Source organism: Salmo salar, chromosome ssa08, assembly GCF_905237065.1.
Source record: "Salmo salar chromosome ssa08, Ssal_v3.1, whole genome shotgun sequence".
Taxonomy (NCBI): Eukaryota; Metazoa; Chordata; class Actinopteri; order Salmoniformes; family Salmonidae; genus Salmo; species Salmo salar.
In genome coordinates this window covers 20,585,037-20,611,643 of record NC_059449.1, presented here as the reverse complement: position 1 = coordinate 20,611,643, position 26,607 = coordinate 20,585,037, and the positions used below count along the sequence as shown (strand labels likewise).

The following is a 26,607-nucleotide window of genomic DNA, read 5'->3' as shown; positions in this document are numbered from 1 at the left end:
GGAATTACCAATATAACCCTGTTACACGTGTGCTGTATGAGATTCATAGACCGCTTCAACAACTTGAAAGACAGGAGGATGTCTTTGGCGTTTCTCTTCAAGTAGGGTGAGTCAACATATTTTTCTACTTGCTCGCACACACACACAAATCAGTGCCATGCACAGCCACATCATATTTAGCTTACGGGAATGCCGCAGGTACTTCATGTTTTTGATGGAAGACCAGATGTGTTGAATTTAGGCAATCACTGAACTGATCAATTAGCTCAGTTGGTCTGGTATGGTGCCTAGTTGGAACAAATCCTGCAGTACCTGAGACACTCCAGGAACAGGGTTGCCTACCCCTGGCCTACAAGAAGGGGCTAGTTAGGGCTTGGTTTTGAAAGGGCCTCTATTTTTTTCTACGAGAACCATTCTTCAGCATGCAAGGCACTTCTGATTAGCATTGTTACTGTAAGTATCATAATTTGGGAATTACCAGCTTTAATAAACTGTGTCATGATAATTGTGTTATTTAAAGAAAAATGTCCTCACTGAATAAAAACAAAACATTGAGTGTAATATCTGCTCTTTGTCTTGAAATATGATCACATGATAATCTATGGTTCTAGTCAATTCAGTTTAATTTAATTCAACTGACACTGCATCTGTTCCTCCAAACGAGGCTCCTGCTGCATGAAACACCCAATCCTGTTATTTTCTGTTTTTTAAAATGTTTTGTGTGTTGGTCATGTAATGAACACAGAAGAGAATCCACATGGATCTCATTAAGCTTTATTGATCAGAAAAGTTAGCTAGTTAAACTTTCAGTAGTGACAGTGGCTTGGGAAATTATTCACCCACGTTGGCATTTTTCCTATTTTGTTGCCTTACAACCTGGGATAAAAAATATATTTTGGGGGGGGGTTTTATCATTTGATTTACACGATGCCGACCACTTTGAAGATGCAAAATATTATTTGTGAAACAAACAAGAAATAAGACAAAACAGAACTTGAGCGTGCATAACTATTCACCCCCCAAAAGTCAATACTTTGTAGAGCCACCTTTTGCAGCAATTATAGTGCAAGTCTCTTGGGGTATGTCTCTATAAGCTTGGCACATCTAGCCACTGGGATTTTTACCCATTCTTCAAAGCAAAACTGCTCCAGCTCCTCCAAGTTGGATGGGTTCCGCTGGTGTACAGCAATCTTTAAGTCATACCACAGATTCTCAATTGGATTGAGGTCTGGGCTTTGACTAGGCCATTCCAAGACATTTAAATGTTTCCCATTAAATCACTTGAGTGTTGCTTAGGGTCATTGTCCTGCTGGAAGATGAACCCCAGTCTCAAATCTCTGGAAGACTGAAACAGATTTCCCTCAAGAATTTCCCTGTATTTAGCTCCATCCATCATTCATTCAATTCTGACCAGTATCCCAGTCCCTGCTGATGAAAAACATCGTGTTCTCGGGGTGATGAGAGGTGTTGGGTTTGCGTCAGACATAGCGTTTTCCTTGATGGCTAAAAAGCTCAATTTTAGTCTCATCTGACCAGAGTACCTTCTTCCATATGTTTGGAGTCTCCCGCATGCCTTTTGGCGAACACCAAACACAGATTTTTTCGGGCCACTCTTCCATAAAGCCAAGCTCTGTGGAGTGTATGGCTTAAAGTGGTCCTATGGACAGATACTACAATCTCCGCTGAGGAGCTTTGCAGCTCCTTCAGGGTTATCTTTGGTCTCTTTGTTGCCTCTCTAATTAATGCCCTCCTTGCCTGGTCTGTGAGTTTTGGTGGGCAGCCCTCTCTTGGCAGGTTTGTTGTGGTGCCATATTCTTCACATTTTTTAATAATGGAGTTTATGGTGCGCTGTAGGATGTTCAAAGTTTCTGATATTTTTTTTTTATAACCAAACCCTGATCTGTACTTCTCCACAACTTTGTCCCTGACTTGTTTGGAGAGTTCCTTGGTCTTCATGGTGCCGCTTGCTTGGTGGTGTTGCAGACTCTGCGGCCTTTCAGAACAGGTGTGTGTATATATACTGAGATCATGTGACAGATCATGTGACACTTAGATTGGTGGACTTTATTTAACTAATTATGTGATTTCTGAAGGTAATTGGTTGCACCAGATCTTATTTAGGGGCTTCATAGTAAAGGGGGTGAATACATACATTTGAAGTCAGAAGTCTACATACACCTTAGCCAAATACATTTAAACTCAGTTTTTCACAATTCCTGACAAATTCCCTGTCTTAGGTCAGTTTGGATCACCACTGTATTGATTTGCACTTTTCGCACCAAAGTACGTTCATCTCTAGGAGACAGAAGGCGTCTCCTCCCTGAGCGGTATGACGGCTGCGTGGCCCATGGTGTTTATACTTGCGTACTATTTTTTGTACAGATGAACATGATACCTTCAGCCGTAAGGAAATTTCTCCCAAGGAGGAACCAGACTTGTGGAGGTCTTCAATTGTGTTTCTGAGGTCTTGGCTGAATTCTTTTGATTTCCCCATGATGTCAAGCAAAGAGCCACTGAGTTTGAAGGAAGACCTTGAAATACATCCACAGGTACACCTCCAATTGACTCAAATTATGTCAATTAGCCTATCAGAAGCTTCTAAAGCCATGACATCATTTTCAAGCTGTTTAAAGGCACAGTCAACTTAATGCTTGTAAACTTCTGGCCCACTAGAATTGTGATACAGAGAATTATAACTGAACTAATCTGTCTGTAAACAATTGTTGGAATAATTACTTGTGTCATGCACAAAGTAGATGTCCTAACCGACTTGCCAAAACTATAGTTTGTTAACAAGACATTTGTGGAGTGGTTGAAAAACGAGTTTTCATGACTCCAACCTAAGTGTATGTAAACTTCTGACTTCAACTGTATCTACGCACCACTTTTCCGTTTGTAATTTGTTTTTATGTATTTTTTTTCATTTCACTTCACCAATTTTGACAATTTTGTGTATGTCCATTACATGAAGTCCAAATAAAAATCCATTGACATTACAGGTTGTAATGCAACAAAATAGGAAAAATGCCAAGGGGATGAATACTTTTGCAAGGCACTCTAGGTTCTATGTTCCGGTACAAATTTCAGCCGGACTCTGACTGTTCTTTTATGCCACTTTGCCAGCTCACAATAGCATCTCTGAGTTCCTTATTAGATCAGATTTTTTGTTGTTGTTGTTGACCATATTCGAGATGAAATTGGTAGATTGCTCGTGCGCCTCTTTCAGCTCCTCTATGACTTTGATAAATGTGTCTTTCTCTAGTCCACCTTTTACAGGAGTGTAGGGACCCCAGGACGACATTTCAATAGTTATTATTCATGCTCCTCTCCAAATGGTGTATAGGGTTTTTAGATATCCTCACCCAGGGCACTATTACTCTCTATTAAAATGTTTCCAGGTAGGGATACCCACTTCCCTGGATTGTAGTTACAGTATGGGTCCCTAATCATTTGGTCACGGGACCTGATACCTTGTGTTGAGAACCATACTGAAGCGTCTGCCAATTTACTACTGGAGATTATGGGAGACTTAATGTCTTATTCCAGTGTCACTCCTCAAGTATCACTGTTGTTGACAACACACATTACCGGTATTGACAACTAATGTTTTTTTATTGCTACACAATCGGTCTCTAATACTTAGCCCCTCTAGGGCACAAACCAATCTCTTTACTTATCGCCTCAGCCAGTCCACAGCCATATATACACACACATATCGATTTCAAATAAGTTCTTAATACTTCTGTTCTTCTCCACCCACGGAGGTGAGCCCCCTTTAGAACTCACAGGCAACAGTCGATCATCATTCACATTACCAGATAGTGACAATGTCTCCTCCTTGACAGCCACTACTGCCGGAAAACGCCTATAACCTTATCTACATACTACACAAACAATACAGAAACTTAAACCGTCTACATTTCTGGTGGCTAAACCCTAACCTTCTGGTGGCCAAACCCCTAAACTTCGGATGGCAAAACCCTAACCTTCTGGTTGCTGAACCCCTTAGGGGCTCCAACCAGTTGCATATTGTCACGTCCTGACCAGCAGAGGGAGGGATTGTATTAGTTTTGGTCAGGATGTGGAAGGTTTTTTGTGTGTTAAGTGTTGTGTTGGTGATTGGACTCCCAATTGAAGGCAGGTGTGTTGAGTTGCCTTTGATTGGGAGTCCTATATAGTAGTGTGTGTTTTTCTTTGGGGTTGTGGGTAGTTGTTCTTGCATTGCGTTTTGTGTGCCTGCAAGACTGTTCCTGTCGTGTATATTGTTTTTGTCCGGTGGATGCTTTACTCCTTTTTTGAATTAAAATATGAGTATCCACATACCTGCTGCAGTTTGGTCTATTCAACACGGCTTTAACTTATGTGACACATATATACAATGGGCTTACTGAATAAATCCAGGCTTTCTAGGTCAGTTTCCCATCATTTATATTCAGCCTACAACCCTCATCTCCCAAACATGTCAGAATGAGTGGAAACAGCTATGTGAACTCTGCCTATCTCGTTTTTGTGTACCGGCTCCTGTTCCACTGATTCGGACTGTAAGTTGTGGTAAATCCTGCCGACAATGCCAATTGTTCTGATACAAATTCCAGCCGGACTCCAAAGAAAGCTCAAGCTAGATTTATTTGCCACACTGGGTCATACAGCTGCAAAGACAAGATATGAAGTCACAAGCACAGACCCCCCCTTCTGTGTTTAGGATGAACAATCAATCTCTGTTGCTGGGCAGGTGGTGTTTGTTCCGGTAGTCCGCCAAACATCTCACAGGTCTTGTTATCAGTCACGAGAGGCCTTGAGGTCAGGGAGTCAGTCACATAATTGCTCTTCTTATATGCAGAGAGAACACTTATTTTTATTCTAATAAATTATGATATTCATCTTAAGAGAATATAATGACAAACACATTGAGAAAATATTATATAAGAGAGTTAATGATGATCTATCAGCTGGCTCCTATCCCACCCTTATGGACAGACGTTTGTTTACTTCCCTCTAGCCAATACCACTTCACATAGATCATTCTGTCTAACCCATAACACGATCATCGCTATTGCTAGGATACTAATATGTTAATAAACATACTAAAACAGTTATATGGTTAAATTACTTAGCAGTCAAGTCAAATAAATATTTTTATTGTATACAGCAAACATATTCTTCAAACAACACCTCAATTACTCCAGTGATAGCTCCTGCTAACGCACCCACTGCTGCACCAGGTGGTCCTGCAATAATACCTCCAATAGTAGCTCCACTTGCAGCAACAGAACCTGCAACACCTAGATAATGCACAGCTGTGTTCATTTTTTCAGCTTTCTCTCGAGCCTCTCGTTCATGTTTTTCCCTCAGCTCCATTCTTGCTTTCTCCAGAGCCTCTCCTTCAAGTATTTTCTTCAGTTTCTCCTCCTCTTTGTTTCTCTTCTCTTCATTCTCTCTCAAGATCCTGTTCTTCTCCTCTTCAATCTTTCTCTCAGCCTCCTGGAACATCTCAGTGGTGTAATGGCTTCCTCCATTCATCATGACCATGTTGTTTATCTTCTCAAGCAGCTCAGTGACCTGGGAGGGATTCTTATCTTTGTTGTTGAAGACGTGATATCCCCCCTTGCATTGGTCAACTAAGTTTACTAAATTTGGACTTCCAGACAGAAATTCTTCAATTGTTCTATCCTGAAGTTTCTCTCCATGTGTGAAGAGGACCATGGTGTATTTTGATGCTTCGTCACCGAAGAGTTTCTGAATCAACTCCACTGTTTCCTGCTCCTCTTTAGTGAATCTTCCCAGCTTGATCACAATCAGGAACACATGAGGACCCGGAGAAGAGAAGTTGATGCACAGAGCGATCTTTTCTTTTGCTTCCTCCTGTGTAAACTTTGTGTCAAACAACCCCGGGGTGTCAATAACAGCCAGACTCTGCCCACACACTATTTCTCTTTTCTTCTCACAATCTTTAGTCACAGAGTTGGAACGTAATTGTGATTTGAACAATCTCGTCCCCAGGATTGTGTTTCCTGCTGCACTCTTCCCAGCACCAGTCTTCCCCAACAGCACAATCCGTTTCTCTGTTGGATAACAAGGAAAAGATGTTACTGTTTTAAAAGCAGCTGTTGATTCTGAGAACTCCTGGGAGGCCTATGACCAGGGTGGAACATCACAAGAGTTGCATATTAGCCTTTTTTCTATTATGACATACAATCAACACTGCAGAGGACATAGCTTACTTGAAAATGCATAGCTTTATCACATGTTTTGAAAGACACAACTAGGCATATCAGACTTATGGTCATTGCACCGGCAATACAGGGAAGTGATGAAATAGAAGAAGTATGGAGATTAAAAGTAGTGTTCTGACAAGCATACAAATGACCCTATATTTTAGCCCATTCCTTGCAAGGCATGATTTTTTTTTGTAATGAATAAAAGGTAGAACAGTCCAAATCAGTTTCCATCACCATCTTGTGAAGTGAAGACTAAGTACTCACCAGTCATGTTTTGGAGCATTGTCAAGCTCTTACCAGGTCTAGTGTTCCCAACCAGAGCAATCCGGGTCTCTATTGGATAAAACATGTAATGTTGTTACTGTAGAGATAAGTCTGATGCTGATGTTCTTTCTGTTTGGCCATCTTGTGGAGCATCTACTAAAACTACATTTTCAGTCTCACATTGCTTCTTAGACTTACATTTTTGGTCTATAAATTACAAACTCTAAGCAAATTAACAATGACAATATCTACAGGTAACTGCCAAAATAAAGGAAACACCATTGACAGAGCTGTCATTGTCCATTCCTTGCCTACCCACCAAGTTTCCACATTAGGAAAATATGGCAGCAGTGTCTTACTGCATTGGGTAGAACACCAGTTGAAACGTGGAATAGAATCCATTTTGTGTGGGACATATAGAAAGAATATATATATAAAGAATGAGATATATATATATATATATATATATATATATATATATACATACATCAATTACATTTGTATCTAATAATATTTCCCTCTCTATGAAGCAATTCAGAAGGAAAGTAGAGAGGTTTGTCAAAAGGAGGCATTTAAGAGAAAAGATGTACAGTATGTTAAGCTTAGTATGCTAAGTATAATTTCACCAATCTGAAATGGCGTCAGCATCTCTCTATGCAATAGGAGCTCCACTTCAAATTCTAAGCACAATGCACAACATGGCCTGATGGCAGCCTACAGGGCGATTTTGATTGTTTACACTCGAGCCCCTGCCTTCCTTCTCTACCTACATTTTGTGTACGATAGCTAAAAAGACATGGGAGAAGTTAAAGGCCATTATCGTAACGCTGTTGACCCTCATACTGTGAGCAAGGGCGCCTTGGCCGCCTTATATGATGTCCTGATGACAAGGATTCAAGTAATTGTATGGGTATGCTGTGGCTTGTGGCAAATGCATGGATAAAATTACTATTACATATATTTTAGACATGACTAGTTCTTTGTCCAATTTTGTTGTTGTTGATAATGTAAAACAAAACAAAAAATATATGAATATATGATTTGATGTGTGCAAAAAAAGTTTAACATTCACCTTTTGCTACCATTTCTGTCAAGCCGTCAACGCATACAGTTTGACACGTTCGATAAATCCAACATATGCACCACACAGAACGCACTGCAACTGCCTCTGCAACGCTGCAAGTTTTACTCCAATGTTTGGAAACAATGTAAATGTGAACAAACATTTACAACTATGCATTTGATATCAGTCCATCCATAGCTCTGCCTATGAATGAGAACGGTTATGTTTTTCCAGCCCCAGCCCTTAGTTTTTTAGGGGATGGGTGGGAAGAATGCTTTGTTATTGTTCCAATGAAGGATTATTGTTTTAAAAAGGTAAGATGGCTTTTATAGTACAGGCAACAAAACTAAGTGCAGAATGTGTATTAAATATTTAAGTCCCTATTAGTCCTGTTTTAGGAATGTGCATAACTCCTACATCATAATGCCTATATTTACAAATGACATGTATCCAGTAGATATTTATTACAATAAACATATTATAGAAGGCTTTGTATAAAATATATTGAATACGTATTCTTTCCAAAAGATTCACAGATATTAAACTTCTTTATACTTCATCTTTGAAAATCTCTTTGGAAAGAACACCCATTTGTAATATCAAAACATGCAACAAGAATGTGGTTCAGGCTTGTGCCTTTTAATTGTAACTTTATAGACATCCTTACCTTTGCCTGTCTGCTGAGTTGTGTAGTCCTATGTCTACAAGTGGAGATGCAACTGACCTTTTATAGCAATGTGAGCTTATGCCTTGTTGTACTTCATGATGTGATTGGTCACCCTTTTAAGGTTTTAGTTTTTTAGTCAGTCAGGTGATTTCTTGTAAATCCTAGGTTGAGATATGCACTACATTGCAGACTCACACCAGATCTTATGACGCCTGGATGGGTATTTAATATATCAGCTAACTACATAATGTGATAGTGCGAGCTGGATGATGTTGCTCACAACCATTGGTTAATAAAATGCAACGCCTGCACATCTTTACGGACAGGACCTCGACCATGCGCTCCTCTGCATGATAAAACCTAGGTCATTGAGTCCCTCTTTATTCAATCAGGGTATTTCTTGTAAATCATGCTCTCAGATAGCTACAGTGCATTCGGAAAGTATTCATACCCCTTCACTTTTTCCACATTTTGTTACATTACAGCCTTATTCTAAAATTGATTAAATATTTTTTGTCCCACATTAATCTACACACAATAGCCAATAATGACAAAGCAACAACAGGTTTTTAGAAATGTTTGCAAATGTATTATACATAAAAACCTGAAATATCACATTTACATAAGTATTCAGACCCTTTACTCACTACTTTGTTATAGCCCTTTTGGCAGTGATTACAGCCTCGAGTCTTCTTGGGTATGACGGTACAAGCTTGGCACACCTGTATTTGGGGAGTTTCTCCCATTCTTCACTGCAGATCCTCTTAAGCTCTGTCAGGTTGGTTGGGGAGCGTCGCTGCCCAGCTATTTTCAGGTCTCTCCAGAGATGTTCAAGTCCGGGCTCTGGCTGGGCCCCTCAAGGACATTCAGAGACTTGTCCCGAAGCCACTCTTGCATTATCTTGGCTGTGTGCTTAGGGTCGTTGTCCTGTTGGAAGGAGAATCTTCACATCAGTCTGAGGTCCTGAGCACTCTAGAGCAGGTTTTCATCAAGAATCTCTCTGTATTTTGCTCCGTTCATCCTTCGCTCGATCCTGACCAGTCTCCCAGTCCCTGCTACTGAACAACATCCCCACAGCATGATGCCGCCACCACCATGCTTCATCGTAGGGATGGTGCCAGGTTTCCTCCAGACAGGACATTTGGCATTCAGGCCAAAGAGTTCAATCTTGATTTCATCAGACCAGAGAGTCTTCAGGTGCCTTTTGGCAAACTCCAAGCGGGCTATATTTGTATGTTGAAGGAACATGATTGAATAGCAGGAAGTAGCAAGGACAATGAGTACAATGACCGGATAGAGAGCTAGGGGGCTACTAGGGGCAGCTGATATGCTGAGCCACTAATGAAAACAATGATTGAATAGCAGGAAGTAGCAAGGACAATGAGTACATTGGCCGGATAGCGAGGTGGGGGCATGCAGTGCAAATGCTGTCTCTGAGTAGGATGTCATGACAGAGATTGCATTAGCTGAGAACATAGATACAATTGTACCAATGTCAGGAGGAAGCAGGAGGAAGGATGGTGGCAAATTGACTGACGTGAACAATATACAATACATTTATTTTTGTTGTGTAAGCTAGGGGGTTCTGCCACCATTGTAATCCAAACCGGAACAGTGTGTGCGTTAACAAGCAAGAACTGATATGGAGAGATAATGGTGAAGAACGGTCTAGGGAAGCTATTATCATATAGAGGGAGGGGACTCTACACATTAAGCAAAGATCGAATCCTATAAAGATAGGACTCTGTAATATGAGAATTTAGTCTTTTTCATGGAGGGGCTCGGCTCTGTGGCGTGTGTGGTAGGGTCCTTCCATGGAAGGGCTCGGCTTTGCTACTTTGTATTAAAGCCTATATTGAATTCAAAAGTTCTTGTAAGAGTTTTTTATATTTTTGAAGCAATATTCCACGACACCGTCTGGCAACTCTACCAACAGCGCCTCTTCAACCTCAGGAGGCTGAAGAAATTTGTCTTGGCACCTAAAATCCTCAAACTTTTACAGATGCACAATCGAGAGCATCCTGTCAGGCTGTATCACCGCCTGGTATGGCAACTGCACCACCCGCAACCGCAGGGCTCTCCAGAGGGTGGTGTGGTCTGCCCAATGTATTACTGGGGGCAAACTACCTGCCCTCCAGGACACCTACACCACCCGATGTCACAGGAAGGCCAAAAAGATCATCAAGGACAACAACCACCTGAACCACTGCCTGTTCACCCCGCTATCATCCAGAAGGCAAGGTCAGTACAGGTTCATCAAAACTGGGAGACAGAAGCTGTTTTTCAATATCATGGCCATCAGACTGTTAAATAGCAATCACTAGCACTTTAGAGGCTGCTGCCCTATATACATAGACTTGAAATCACTGGCCTTGTCACGCCCTGACCTGGGAGATCCTTTATTCTCTATTTTGGTTAGGTCGGGGTGTGACTAGGGTGGGCATTCTAGTTTCTTTGTTTCTATGTTGGCCTAGTATGGTTCCCAATCAGAGGCAGCTGTTTATCGTTGTCTCTGATTTGGGATCATATTTAGGCAGCCATTTCCCCACTATGTTTTGTGGGATTTTATTTTGAGTTAGTGCATGTTGCACCTTTGTCGTCACGGTTTGTTGGTTGTTTATTTATTTTGGTTGTTTGTAAAATTTCACTAAATAAATTGTGGCACTCTGAGCACGCTGCGCCTTGGTCCGTCTCTCTACACAATCGTGACAGGCCACTTTAATAATGGAATACTAGTCACTTTAATAATGTTTACATATTTTACATTACTCATCTCATATGTGTGTGTATATATTGTATTCTACTGTATTTTAGTCTATGCCGCTCCGACATTGCTCGTCCAAATATTTACACTACCGTTCAAAAGTTTGGGGTCACTTAGAAATGTCCTTGTTTTTGAAAGAAAAGCACTTTTTTTTTGTCCATTAAAATAACATCAAATTTATCAGAAATGCAGTGTTGACATGGTTAATGTTGTAAATTACTATTGTAGCTGGACACGTCTGATTTATTTTATGGAATATCTACATAGGCGTACAGAGGGCAATTATCAGCAACCATCACTCCTGTGTTCCAATGGCACGTTGTGGTAGCTAATCCAAGTTTATAGTTTTACAATTTAGCATTTTTTTTGCAATTATGTTAGCACAGCTGAAAACTGTTCTGATTTAAAGAAGCAATAAAACTGGCCTTCTTTAGACTAGTTTAGCATCTGGAGCATCAGCATTTGTGGGTTTGATTACAGGCTGAAAATAGCTAGAAACTAAGAACTTTCTTCGGAAACGTGTCAGTCTATTCTTGCTCTGAGAAATGAAAGCTATTCCATGTGAGAAATTGCCAAGAAACTGAAGATCACGTACAACACTGTACTACTCCCTTCACAGAACAGCGCAAACTGTCTCTAACCAGAATAGAAAGAGGAGTGGGAGGCCCCGGTGCACAACTGAGTAAGAGGACAAGTACATTAGAATGTCTAGTTTGAGAAACATATGCCTCACAAGTCCTCAACTGGCAGATTCATTAAATGGTACCCGCAAAACACCAGTCTCAACATCAACAGTGAAGAGGCGACTCCGGGATGCTGGTCTTCTATGCAGAGTTGCAAAGAAAAAGACATATATCTCAGCCTGGCCAATAAAAAGTAAAGATTAAGATTGGCAAAAGAACACAGACACTGGACAGAGGAACTCTACCTGGAAGGCAGCATCCCGGAGTCGATTGTTTGGCACAAACCCACCGTCGCTGGACCAGACAGGACTGGCAAAAAGTGCTCTTCACTGACGAGTCACGGTTTGGTCTCACCAGGGGTGAGATTTCGAGATGCAGGGTCCATCATGGTCTGGGGCGGTGTGTCACACCAACATCGGACTGAGCTTGTTGTCATTGCAGGCAATCTCAACTTTGTGCGTTACAGGGAAGACATCCTCCTCCCTCATGTGGTACCCTTCTTGCAGGCTCATCCTGACATGACCTTCCAGCATGACAATGCCACCAGGCATACTGCTCGTTCTGTACATGATTTCCTGCAAGACAGAAATGTCAGTGTTCTGCCATGGCCAGCGACGAGCCCGGATCTCAATCCCATTGAGCATATCTGGGACCTGTTGGATCAGAGGGTGAGGGCTAGGGCCATTTCCCCAGAAAAGTCTGGGAAATTGCAAGTTCCTTGGTGGAAGAGTGGGGTAAAATCTCACAGCAAGAACTGGCAAATCTGGTTCAGTCCATGAGGAGGAGATGTACTGCAGTACTTAATGCAGCTGGTGGCCACACCAGATACTGACTGTTACTTTTGATTTTGACCCCCCCCCTTTGTTCAGGGACACATTTTTCCATTTCTGTTAGTCGTTAGTCAAATGTCTGTGGAACTTGTTCAGTTTGTCTCAGTTGTTGAATCTTGTTATGTTCATACAAATATTTACACATGTTAAGTTTGCTGAAAATTAATGTGGTTAACAGTGAGGACGTTTCTTTTTAGTTTAGTTACATTAGAAGTGCCCATCCAAGAAGGCTCAAGGTCAGTGGCCACAGATAAATAACATGAAATTACATATCTACAGTAGCTTTGATTGGACTGTCAACATCATACTTTCAAAATCTTAGCTAGCAGTCATCATCACGTCTCTTTTCCTAGTTTAAAAGTATAAACATTCAACATCAGCCATGCTGTCAATGAAGCATGCTTTGTTGCAGCACACAAAACAACTTAACTCAGAACAGCAAAACCTGACTTTAGTGAGTTCAAGACAACTGGGAACTTTGGAAAAATGAGCTACGACTGGGAAAATATGTTTTGAACTTTCATCCAACTCGGAATTGTAAATTCGGAACTCGGGTCTCTTTGTAGAGATATGACCTGAAGATCACTGACGTCATCATGATTCAACTTTTTTTCTTCTGAGTTCCCAGTTCTCTTGAAAGCACCATGAATCCCAAGAATGCCAGACTCTGACGACACAGTTTGATGAAAAAAATTGCCCATGACGGACCGCAACACACAAAGGTGAATGCAAAAATGTCTTGTATGCTGCTGCATAAATGATGTAATATGCCAGGGAGAAAGAGTTGAAGTCAAAAGTTTACATACACCTTTACATACATTTAAGCTCAGTTGTTCACAATTCCTGACATTTAATTCTAGTAAAAATGCCCTGTCTTAGGTCAGTTATGATCACCACTTTATTTTAAGAATGTGAAATGTCAGAATAATAGTAGAGTGATTTATTTCAGCTTGTATTTCTTTCATCACATTCCCAGTGGGTCAGAAGTTTACATACACTCAATTAGTATTTGGTAGCATTGCCATTAAATTGTTTAACTTGGGTCAAACATTTCGGGTAGCCTTCCTCAAGCTTCCCACAATAAGTTGGGTGAATTTTGGCCGATTCCTCCTGACAGAGCTGGTGTAACTGAGTCAGGGTTGTAGGCCTCCTTGCTCGCACACACTTTTTCAGTCCTGCCCACATATTTTCTATGGGATTGACGTCAGGGCTTTGTGATGGCCAATCAAATACCTTGACTTTGTTGTCCTTAAGCCATTTTGCCACAATTTTGGAAGTATGCTTGGGGTCATTGTTCATTTGGAAGACCCATTTGCGACCATTCTTTAACTTCTTCAATGATGTCTTGATGTTGCTTCAATAGATCCACGTAATTTTCCTTCCTCATGTTGCCATCTATTTTGTGAAGTGCACCAGTCCCTCCTGCAGCAAAGCACCCCCAGAGCATGATGCTGCCACCAATATGCTTCACGGTTGGGATGGTGTTCTTCGGCTTGCAAGTCTCCCCCTTTTCCCTCAAACATAACGATCGCCATTTTTGCCAAACAGTTATATTTTGTTTCAACAGACCAGAGGACATTTCTCCAAGTACAATATTTGTCCACATGTGCAGTTGCAAACCGTAGTACGGCTTTTTTATGGCGTTTTAGTGCAGTGGCTTCTTCCTTGCTGAGCGGCCTTTCAGGTTATGTCAATATAGGACTCATTTTACTGTGGCTATAGATACTTTTGTACCTGTTTCCTCCAGCGTCTTCACAAGGTCCTTTGTTGTTGTTCTGGGATTGATTTGCACTTTTCGCACCACTGTACGTTCATCTCTAGGAGACAGAACGTGACTCCTTCCTGAGAGGTATGACGGCTGCGTGCTCCCATGGTGTTTATACTTGCGTACTATTGTTTGCACAGATGAACGTGGTACCTTCAGGCGTTTGGAAATTTCTCTCAAGGATGAACCAGACTTGTGGAGGTCTACGATTTTTTTTTTCTGAGGTCTTGGCTGATTTCTTTTGATTTTATCATGATGTCAAGCAAAGAGGCACTGAGTTTAAATCAAATCAAAATCAAATCTATTTGTCACATACACATGGTTAATAGATGTTAATGCGAGTGTAGAGAAATGCTTGTGCTTCTAGTTCCGACCATGCAGTAATATCTAACAAGTAATCTAACCTAACATTTCCACAACAACTACCTTATATACACACAAGGGTAAAGGAATGAATACGAATATTTACAAAAATATATGAATGAGTGACAGCCGAACGGCATAGGCAAGATTCAGTAGATGGTATAGAGTACAGTATATACATATGAGATGAGTAATGTATGTAAACATTTATATAAAGTGGCATAGTTTAAAGTGGCTAGTGATACATTTAATTACATCAAGATGGCAAGATGCAGTATATGGTATAGCGTACAGTATATACATATGAGATGAGTAATGTAGGTTATTTTTAGGGTTTGACCAACTATTTGTTTGCATAACCTATATAATATAACAAAGAAGCTATGCTATAATAAGTTTATACTCTATATGATAAGAGCATACTGCTGTGTGAGTGGAAGGGGCTCATGGGATGTTGAGTCATATGGAAAGAATGCAGATGCTGTAAATCAGGGATATGGAAGAGCTTGTTAAAAGATAAGGGCAGGATATGGGTGAAATGTATATGCAGAGGGGTGTTGGGGTTTTAGAGAACTGTGCATTGTGCAGTCTCAAGATAAATCGACTGCCAAAGATAATAACTACGCCCGGCAACAGGAGGCGTCTCGAGGTTGGGACCAACCTGCACGCCAACGATAGGATGAGTAAGTTTAAACCACGCTCATCCTCCCTCTGACAGGCCAGCAGTGAGCGGGAACTATCTCTGTCAGAGTATTTAATGAAAAGCAAAGGATGTGTAACTCAGTTCTCTGTCTGCCCTGCGAGGTGTTACAGAGAGCCCGTATATACGAGCCACATATTTACCATTCAAGTGTTTGCATTAATTAAAGTACAAAGAAATCATAAGTTACTATGTGCTGACTATTTTGTTCTGATACCAGATTCGAATTGACGCAACTTGACATTATGTAAACATTTATATAAAGTGGCATAGTTTAAAGTGGCTAGTGATAAGTTTATCAATTTTTCCATTTATTAAAGTGGCTAGAGTTGAGTCTGTATGTTGGCAGCAGCCACTCAATGTTAGTGATGGCTGTTTAACAGTCTGATGGCCTTGAGATAAAAGCTGTTTTTCAGTCTCTCGGTCCCCACTTTGATGCACCTGTACTGACCTTGCCTTCTGGATGATAGCGGGGTGAACAGGCAGTGGTTCGGGTGGTTGTTGTCCTTGATGATCTTGTTGGCCTTCCTGTGACATCGGGAGGTGTAGGTGTCCAGGAGGGCAGGTAGTTTGCACCCGGTGATGCGTTGTGCAGACCTCACTACCCTCTGGAGAGCCTTACGGTTATGGGCGGAGCAGCTGCCGTACCAGATGGTGATACAGCCCGACAGGATGCTCTCGATTGTGCATCTGTAATAGTTTGTGTGTGTTTGGTGACAAGCCAAATTTCTTAAGCCTCCTGTGTTTGAAGAGGCGCTGCTGCGCCTTCTTCACCACACTGTCTGTGTGGGTGGACCATTTCAGTTTGTCCGTGATGTGTACGCCGAGGAACTTAACTTTCCACCCTCTCCACTACCGTCCCGTAGATGTGGATAGGGGGCTGCTCCCTCTGCTGTTTACTGAAGTCCACGATCATCTCCTTTGTTTTGTTGACATTGAGTGTGAGGTTATTTTCCTGACACCACACTCCGAGCGCCCTCACCTCCTCCCTGTAGGCCGTCTCGTCGTTGTTGGTAATCAAGCCTACCACTGTAGTGTCGTCTGCAAACTTGATGATTGAGTTGGAGGCGTGTATGACCACGCAGTCGTGGGTGAACAGGGAGTACAGGAGAGGGCTGAGAACGCACCCTTGTGGGGACCCAGTGTTGAGGATCAGCGGGGCGGAGATGTTGTTGCCTACCCTCACCACCTGGTGGTGGCCCGTCAGGAAGTCCAGGACCCAGTTGCACAGGGCGGGGTCGAGACCCAGGGTCTCGAGCTTAATGACGAGTTTGGAGGGTACTATGGTGTTAAATGCTGAGCTGTAATCGATGAACAGCATTCTTACATAGGTATTCCTCTTGTCCAGATGGGTTAGGGCAGTGTGCAGTGTGATGGTGATTGCGTCGTCTGTGGACCTATTTGGGTGGTAAGCAAATTGGAGTGTGTCTAGGGTGTCAGGTAGGGTGGAGGTGATATGGTCCTTGACTAGTCTTTCAAAGCACTTCATGATGACGGAAGTGAGTGCTACAGGGCGGTAGTCATTTAGCTCAGTTACCTTAGCTTTCTTGGGAACAGGAACAATGGTGGCCCTCTTGAAGCATGTGGGAACAGCAGACTGGGATAAGGATTGATTGAATATGTCCGTAAACACACCAGCCAGCTGGTCTGCGCATGCTCTGAGGACGCGGCAGGGGTTACCGTCTGGGCCTGCAGCCTTGCGAGGGTTAACACGTTTAAATGTTTTACTCTCGTTGCTACAGTGAAGGAGAGTCTGTCTGGGAGCAAGGCATCGAGGTTCGCGACGGGGTTGCCAAGAAGAGGAGTAACAAAAGTCAGAAATATCGATAAAATGTATCACTTACCTTTGATGATCATCATATGGTTGCACTCCGAAGACTACGTGTTATGCAATAAATGTTTGTTTTGTTCGATAATGTCCCTCTTTATGTCCAAAAACCTCAGTTTATTTGGTGCGTTTTGTTCAGTAATCCATTGGAACAAAGCGCGGTCACAACAGACAGACGAAAAATCAAAAAAGTACCATAAAAGTTTGTAGAAACATGTCAAACGATGTTTATAATCAATCCTCAGGTTGTTTTTGTCATAAATAATCGATCATATTTCAACCGGACAATAGCTTTGTCAATAGAAAAGGAGAAACAAGAAAGGTGCTCCCGGTCATGAGCTGGACTTATGTCTGGAAATTTCCATTGTCATCTCATTGAAAGTGGTGTTCCTCCCTCCATTTTTCAGAGTAAAAGCCTGAAACGATGCCTAAAGACTGGTGTTGTGGAAATTCAGTACTGAGAGAGACTTGGTCTTGGTCATTTCTTCAAAAAAATCATTTTTATTTAATATCGATTAATTATTGCAGTAATGAGACCATCGGCCCACCAGTCTTGACTGACTGTTAGGCTGAGAGTTTAGCCTGTACAGACGATGCACCGTTTTTATATAGCTGATACCAAGATTGCTTAGTCAGTCACTTCTAACCTTCCCATAAGCGACCTTGGTTATCTGGTCAGGCTGGTCTTTAACTTAGTTTCCCAGATGCCAGGAAGATGAGACAATGAGGCATTGTTCTTAACCCTTCCAGGCTCTCTCTATCTTGAGTCACACACACCAAATCTTGTCTATAGAATGCTAGCTTTTAGGTTTTTATCACCAACACAAATCAATTGTCAGCTTCAAGCTATCTCTAGTAGAACCCATGTCCTCAACACCAAGACTAGGTGCTAGAGTGGAGACCATAAAACACAGCTTTAGCAGGACACAAATCTTATTGTTTGTTAAGTAGATAATTGTTACATATCCAACAAATAAGGTGAATAAAGAATTTTTCACACACTGGCCACATGTAGTGGAAGCCATAGGGATCGTGAACTGGGTCATAAGTCTTTGTATGGTGGATAGGCTTTCAATGGAAAAACAGGCATTTCATAATAAATGCATTTCCTGGATGGATTTCTCAGGTTTTTGCCTGCCATATCAGTTCTGTTATACTCACAGACATTACTTTAACAGTTTTGGAAACTTTAGATTGTTTCTATCCGCATCTACCAATTATATGCATATCCTAGCTTTTGGGCCTGAGTAGCAGGCAGTTTACTTTGGGCACGCTTATCATCCAAAAATCCGAATGCTGCCCCCTACCCTAGTGAGGTTAAGGAAATAAATTCTACAAATTAACTTTTAACAAGGCACACCTGTTAATTGAAATGCATTCCAGGTGACTACCTCATGAAGCTGGTTGAGAGAATGACAAGAGTGCGCAAAGCTGTCATCAAAGCAAAGGGTGGCACCTTTGAAGAATCTCAAATATAAAATATATATAGATTTGTTTAACACTTTTTTTGGTTACTACATGATTCCATATGGTTATTTCATAGTTGTGTGATGTCTTCACTATTATTCTACAATGTATAAAATAGTAATAATAAAGAAAAACACCTCAATGAGTAAGTGTGTCCAAACTTTGACTGGTACTGGAAGTATTCAGACCCTTTGCTACGAGACTCAAAATTGAGCTCGGGTGCATCCTGTTTACATTGATCATCCGTGAGATGATTCTACAACTTGATTGAAGTCCACCTGTGGTAAATTCAATTGATTAGACAAGAGCTCTGAGACAGGATTGTGTCGAGGCACAGATCTCTGGGGACAGGTAACAAAAATGTCTGCAGCATTGAAGGTTCCCAAGAACACATTGGCCTCCATCATTCTTAAATGGAAGATTTTTGGAACTACCAAGACTCTTCCTAAAGCTGGCCACCTGGCCAAACTACAATAACAAATAACCCCTTTACTGGTCAAAACGTGACAATTAGCTGATATATTAAATACCCATCCAGGCGTTGCAAGATCTGGTGTGAGTCAGCAATGTAGTCTGTGCAGGAACTCAACCCAGGATTTACAAGAAATCACCTGACTGTTCACCCTTTAAGGTTTTAGTTTTAGTCAATCACATCAAAGGGTGACCAATCACATCATGAAGTACAACGAGGCATGCCCCACATCTCTATAAAACATCAGCCGCATCTCCGCTTGTAGACAGAAGACTCTAGACTCTACTCTCACAACAGGCAGGCAAAGGTAAGGACGTCTATAAATTACTATTACAAGGCACAAGCATGAACCACATTCTTGTTGCATGTTTTGATATTCCAAATGGGTGTTTTTTCCAAATTTGATTTTCAAAAATGAAATATAAAGAAGTGTAATATCTGAATCTTTTGGAAAGACTACGTATTCAATATTTTGTACAACACCTTCTACAATATGTTTATTGTAATGAGTATCTAATGGATACATGTCATTTGTAAATATAGGCATAATGATGTAGGAGTTATATGGATTTAAATATTTAGTACACATTCTGCACTACATTTTTTGCCTGCACTATTAAAGCTCTCGTACCCTTTTAAAACTATAATCTTTCATTGAAACAATAACAAAGCATCCTTCCCACCCGATCCCCTAAAAAAAATCATTCATAGTCAGAGCTATGGGTAGACTGATATCAAATGCGTAGTTGTAACAATTTTTTGAGGCTATACAGTGTTTGTTCACATTTACATTGTTTACAAACCTTAGAGTAAAACAAGCCTAGGCCTAAATTCAATCATATCAAGCATTAAACTGCGATAGCCAACACTACACCTGCATAGATTATATTTTGGCAGTGTCAGAGGTTTAACTGAGATGGCGCTGTAAAATGGTGAGCAGCTGCTCTTTTGGTCGTTGTCAGGAAGCCACACCCATCCCACTGGTGTTACGCCTTGGTACACTAGAAGTGCATTCATTTCCAATGAACGCTGCGTTTGGTTTGCAGCATAAAACAATAAAAAAATTAAAAAGTTACAGTGCGTTCTGTGTGGTGCATATTTTGGATTAATCGAACATATGTGTCAAACTGTGTAGCAGAAGGTGAATGTTGAACTTTTTTTTGCACACATGCAAATGATGCTGCGTGCCATTTTGCGCAATATGCTTTCGTTGTGATCAAGAATGTAGAAGTTCAGAACGAGAACGTGTAGGCTATATACAAATAATGATAGTCAAATTGAAAATCATTCAACGAAATAATGATTTCAATCAGCCTAATCGAGATGTTGATTACATATCACATTTCAGTGTTCAAACATGTAAACCTGGCGGGCAACTCCACGCAGCCAATGGCAAGGTCAGTTTTAGTACAATGCGATGTTGTACTGGTAGTTTCTCGACACAGATTATTTGTACCAATGCGCTTTGAGGAAGAACAACAGAGATACTCTCATCAGAAAACGCAGAGATGTGTAAATATTTCTGTGTTCTCCTGTTAATCGGTTTTACTATTTCTCCGATTGTAATGAAGCAAAGACTAATTCAATTTGTGCTCTGCATGTTACCCACCTTACTTTTAGTTGATACATCAACACCAAAGCTATATTGTAATGAATCAGGCAGGGAGCAGGTCTCGAACCTACGTTTTACAGGAACGCGCTCACCAGCCAAGCACACGCACTGTCGTGGATGTAAGGTCCGATCACTTCTGACACCAATGTAATGAAACAGGCAGGGAGCAGGTCTCGAACCCTCAACCTTCTAGCCCGAAGTCCAGCGCGCTATCGACTTTGCCGCAAAATCATGCTCAAGTGGCAGAGTCGATATCTTATAAACCCATGGTCGTTACACTATTAACTATAGGAATGAAACCTCTAGCCATTGTTTAAAATATCAGGCATCAAAAAAACTATGTACTTTGCTCTATTTTTCAATTTTCATATTTTCACATACATTTTCTTATAATAGATATTTTAGACCAAAGCCTTGTCGTAACTAAAAGTACATTATTATGCACATACAGACAAGTGTCCATTTTCAACAGCAAGTGATGCTACACTACAATAAATGGTGATGGGGTCGGGGACTACTTCCAGAGTGGTTGTAAACTGGTAATTTCTGCTGTACTGTGAAAGCTGTGTAGGTCAAGTGCTTCACCAGCAGGGGGTGCTATTTTGCATCATTGTGGCTAGGAATAAGCATCACCAATAAATCACAGTTCAAACTTGTAGTATTTACCTGTCTGTAGAATGCCATCCATTTTCAAGAAACCGCCAACATATGACCTTCATCTGCAATTGGGTTAAAAGATATTCACAAGTTGATCATGACATGAAGCAATATAGGCCTATTTCAGCACAGGATGGGTAGAGGAACATCAGTCTGTCCAGCAGATCAACGTGGTTTTGGGTGTAAACAAAATTTGGAGATGGGACAAGTGTGTTGTCAGAATCTCTATTCTTGTCTTATTAGTTCAACCCTTGGTCCCAGATACACTATATACATACAAGTATGTGGAAACCTCTTCAAATTAGTGGATTCAGCTATTTAAGCCACACACATTGCTGACAGGTGTATTAAATTGAGCACACAGCCATGCAATCTCCATTGACAAACATTGGCAACATAATGGCCCAACTAAAGTGCTTAGTGGCTCTAAACGTGGCTCCGTCATAGGATGCCACCTTTCCAACAAGTCAGTTTGTCACATTTCTGCCCCGCTCCAGCTTCCCCGGTCAACTGTTAGTGCTGTTATTGTGAAGCGTAAACGTCTAGGTACAACAATGGCTCAGCCACCAAGTGATAGGCCACACAAGCTCACAGAACAGGACTGAAGCGCGTAGCACGTGAAGCACGTAGCACGTAAAAATCGTCTCTGCTCGGTTGCAACACTCACTACAGAATTCCAAACTGCCTCTGGAAGCATCGTCAGCACAATAACTATTAGTCGGGAGCTTCATGAAATGGGTTTCCATGGCCGAACAGCCATACACAAGGCTAAAATCACCATGCACAATGCCAAGCGTCGGCTGGCATGGTGCAAAGTTCGCCACCATTGGATTCTGGAGCAGTGGAAACGTGTTCTCTGGAGTGATGAATCACACTTCACCATCTGGCAGCCAACAGACTAATCTGGGTTTGGCAGATGCCAGGAGAACGCTACCTGCCCGAATGCATAGTGACAACTGTAAAGTTTGGTGGATGAGGAATAATGGTCTGGAGGCTGTTTTTCGTGGTTCGGGCTAGGCCCCTTAGATCCAGTCAAGGGAAAGCTTAACAATACAGGGTACAATGACATTCTAGCAGATTCTGTGCTTCCAACTTTGTAGCAACAGTATGGGGAAGACCCTTTCCTGTTTCAGCATGACAATGCCCCTGTGCACAAAGCAAGGTCCATACAGAAATATTTTGTCTAGATCAGTGTGGAAGAACTTGACTGGCCTGCACAGAGCCCTGACCTCAACTCCATCAAACACCTTAGGGATGAATTGGAACGCCGACTGTGAGTCAGGACTAATCCTAAAATCATGGGCATTAATGTGGAATTGGTCCCCCCCTTTGCTGCTATAACAGATGCCACTCTTCTGGGAAGGCTTTCCATTAGATGTTGGAACATTGCTGGTTGGGCACTGATGTTGGGGTTGGGCACTGATGTTGGGCGATTAGGCCTGGCATACTGTTTCCACGAAGTTTGAAGCACAGAATCGTCTAGAATGCAATTGTATGCTGTAGCGTTTTCCCTTCACTGGAACAAAGGGACATGAACCATAAAACAGTCCCAGAAATGTGAAATGGTGTCCACATACTTTTGTATGTATAGTGTAGATGCATACATAAATCCACAGGATCTTACTCAGGCATACATTATTTGTAGTGTTTTCAATATATGATTTGTTAAACTTTGATTTCAATGGTTTTTGTTTGGCATACAAGTGAGAACTGAGTCAAAGCGTAGGTCTGTTACCGTAGAAATGACTTCATGCACTCCAAGCTTTCATTATGCCCTTTCCATGAAACTATGATATTGTATCACAACCTGTGAATGTGTGGAAGCCTGACAAAGCCAAACTCTTGTGCATTCCAAGCTTCTCGTAGATGGTGATGATACAAATCTCCAAGTAACTTTTCCCCCATACCAAAAACAACCCACAGCTTTATGGTTGGATAATCCTTGGTAAGATAGTAGAACAGACCAGCAAGGAGGACAATGATGTCTGTATCCACTTTTGAAATTATAATGGTCTGTGCACCTGTTTGAAGGGCATCTTTAAGATGAAGGCATACTCATGTCTGCCTCTTCCTTGTCTCATTCCAGCATTGATGTCAGAGAGCCCTTTTGAGACCACAGACTCATCAGTTGTAGCATAGATCTCCTTTCATCTTCAGATTCATCTTCACACCTTCTGTGTCGACATTTTGAAAAACTCCTGTTATTAGGATTTCTGAGAAAGTCCAAAAACATACATGGAAAATTGGTTGTATCCCCAACTTTCTTTCAGACGCATTTTACTCGCTTCTATTGCGGCTGTTAAACTGGTGTTCTATCCAAGGCAGTAAGACACTGCTGCCATATTCGCCAAATGTGAAAACTTGGTGGGTAGGCAAGAAATGGACAATGACAGCTCTGTCAGTGGTGTTTCCTTTATTTTTGGCTGTTACCTGTAGATAATGTCATTGTACATTTTCTTAGAGTTTGTATTTTATAGACCAAAAATGCAAGTTTAAGAAGCAATGTGAGACAGAAAAAGTAGCTTTAGTAGCTGTTCTGTAAGATAACATTTCTCTCTACAGATCAACATCACACTTCTCTCTCTACAGATCAACATCACACTTCTCTCTCTACAGATCAACATCACACTTCTCTCTCTACAGATCAACATCAGACCTCTCCCTACAGATAAACATCAGACCTCTCTCTAACTTCTCTCTACAGATCAACATCACACTTCTCTCTACAGATCAACATCACACTTCTCTTTACAGATCAACATCACATTTCTCTCTACAGATCAACAGCACACTTCTCTCTCTACAGATCAACAGCACACTTCTCTCTCTACAGATCAACAGCACACTTCTCTCTCTACAGATCAACAGCACACTTCTCTCTCTACAGATCAACAGCACACTTCTCTCTCTACAGATCAACAGCACACTTCTCTCTCTACAGATCAACAGCACACTTCTCTCTCTACAGATCAACAGCACACTTCTCTCTCTACAGATCAACAGCACACTTCTCTCTCTACAGATCAACAGCACACTTCTCTCTCTACAGATCAACAGCACACTTCTCTCTCTACAGATCAACAGCACACTTCTCTCTCTACAGATCAACAGCACACTTCTCTCTCTACAGATCAACAGCACACTTCTCTCTCTACAGATCAACAGCACACTTCTCTCTCTACAGATCAACAGCACACTTCTCTCTCTACAGATCAACAGCACACTTCTCTCTCTACAGATCAACAGCACACTTCTCTCTCTACAGATCAACAGCACACTTCTCTCTCTACAGATCAACAGCACACTTCTCTCTCTACAGATCAACAGCACACTTCTCTCTCTACAGATCAACAGCACACTTCTCTCTCTACAGATCAACAGCACACGTCTCTCTCTACAGTAACAACATTTTATTTTTCATCCAACAGAGACCCTGGTTGCTCTGGTTGGGAACACTAGACCTGAGAAGAGCTTGACAGCATTCCAAAACCCAAACATGACTGGTGAGTTCTTACTCTTCACTTCACTGTATGTAGGCTACAAGACAGAGATGGAAACTTTTTGTTGTTGTGGGTTTTCACAAAATAATTGTTTTTTTTATTACATTTTTAATACATTTTAATAAAATGAATGGAGGATTACATGTAGCTTCATTTATAGATAATGTCATTGTTAATTTGCTTACAGTTAATATTCTATAGACCGTCAATGTCTAAGAAGTAATGTGAGACTGAACATGTTTAGTAGGTGTTCCATAAGATGACCAAACAGAAAGAACATCAACATTAGAATTCTTTCTAAAGTCACAATCTTTCCTTCTTTTCCAACAGAACAAAATGAGGACGTCCGGATTGTTCTGCTGGGGAAGACGGGAGCTGGGAAGAGTGCATCAGGAAACACCATCCTGGGGACAGAACATTTTGTGTCAAAAATGTCATCTAATTCTGTGACATCAACATGTGAAAAGAAAAGAGGAGAGGTGGGTGGGCAAAGTGTAGCTGTTATCGACACACCTGGCTTGTTTGACACCGAGTTAACACGGGAGGAGGCATTGAAAAAGATCTCACAGTGCCTGCTATTCTCCGCTCCTGGTCCCCATGTGTTCCTGGTTGTGATCGCGCTGGGAAGATTCACTGAAGAGGAGAAGGAAACAGTGGAGATAATTCAGGATTTTTTTGGTGTTGAAGCATCGAAATACACCATGGTTCTCTTCACAAATGGAGACCTTCTTGATGATGATGATGATGATGAAACAATTGAAGACTTCCTGAATGGAAATACAGATCTGGATACTTTATTTGCCAAATGTAATGGTGGATATCATGTTTTCAAAAACTATGATCAGAATCCATCTCAGGTCACTGAGCTTCTTGACAAGATAAACAAGATGGTGAAGTTGAATGGAGGAAGCCACTACACCACTGAGATGTACCAACATGCAGAGAAGTTGATTGAAGAAGAGAAGAAGAGGCTCCTGAAAGAGAGCGAAGAGCAGAGACTCAGAGAGATGGAAGAACTTAAGGCAAGGTTTGAAGGAGTGTGTCTAAGGGAAGAAGAAGAGAAGCTGAGGAGAAAACAGGAAAGTGAAGCTAGAGAGAAAGCTGAAATATTAAGGAAAGGTGCCATAATCGGATCAGTTGTGGGAATAGTTGGGGGTCCAGTTGGTATGGGAGTTGGTGCAGCAGTGGGAGCTGGAGTGGCAGCTATAGTAAATAGATGCACAACACAATGAGAGTCCATAGCTAACAGTGCTGTACATTCTACAAGTTGTTTGACTTCATTACTTGATATTTAAATCTTCCTCTATATACACAGAGTAAACCAAACATTTGGAACAACTAATATTGAGACCTGTTAGAGTATAAGAGAGAAAGTTTGCATTGCCTTTCCTATCAACCTGGAAAAGGGCCTAAAGACATTAACTGGAACAATTCAAGGCAGCCACCCTCTTCAGCCAATCCAGAGAACACTACACATTAACTCATATCTCTTCTCAGAATCTACAGGATAAAATCCTTGGAAATATATTTTAGTCATCACTACTTACAGAATGAACATAAAGATAGATCTGGGTATCGCATATTTGAGAGCACAGAATTGTACATTTCCCTGAGTAAAGATGGAAGTTAAAAGTGTATTTCTGCCTGTCAGGCTAAAAAGCTACTGAAATAAATAGTAATGGTTTGTCATTACTATTTATTTCATAGTTATTTCATGGCACTATAAAATAAAGGGCCACTGAATATACCTCCCA

At 41.3% G+C, this 26,607-nt stretch overlaps 2 protein-coding genes across 4 annotated transcripts; one reads left to right on the top strand and one right to left on the bottom strand.

The window, feature by feature from the left end:
• The first annotated feature begins 4 nt into the window (after positions 1–4).
• Positions 5–26,607, top strand: LOC123744212 (GTPase IMAP family member 9). Of its 3 annotated transcripts, XM_045722971.1 has the most exons (4): positions 31–106; positions 13,118–13,211; positions 24,782–24,856; positions 25,184–26,607. In XM_045722971.1, exons 3-4 carry the CDS (start codon positions 24,850–24,852, stop codon positions 26,083–26,085), a joined length of 909 nt encoding a protein of 302 aa, XP_045578927.1. In that variant the 5' UTR covers positions 31–106; positions 13,118–13,211; positions 24,782–24,849; the 3' UTR covers positions 26,086–26,607. The 3 variants fall into 3 exon arrangements, with proteins under 3 accessions (XP_045578925.1, XP_045578927.1, XP_045578926.1); XM_045722969.1 differs by lacking the exon at positions 13,118–13,211 and having other exon boundaries at positions 5–106; XM_045722970.1 differs by lacking the exons at positions 31–106; positions 13,118–13,211 and adding an exon at positions 19,214–19,391.
• On the bottom strand, positions 4,609–8,430 carry LOC106610439 (GTPase IMAP family member 9). The gene is made up of 3 exons (XM_045722968.1): positions 8,213–8,430; positions 6,483–6,551; positions 4,609–6,062 (listed from the first exon to the last, which is right to left on the bottom strand). Exons 2-3 carry the CDS (start codon positions 6,499–6,501, stop codon positions 5,137–5,139), a joined length of 945 nt encoding a protein of 314 aa, XP_045578924.1. The 5' UTR covers positions 6,502–6,551; positions 8,213–8,430; the 3' UTR covers positions 4,609–5,136.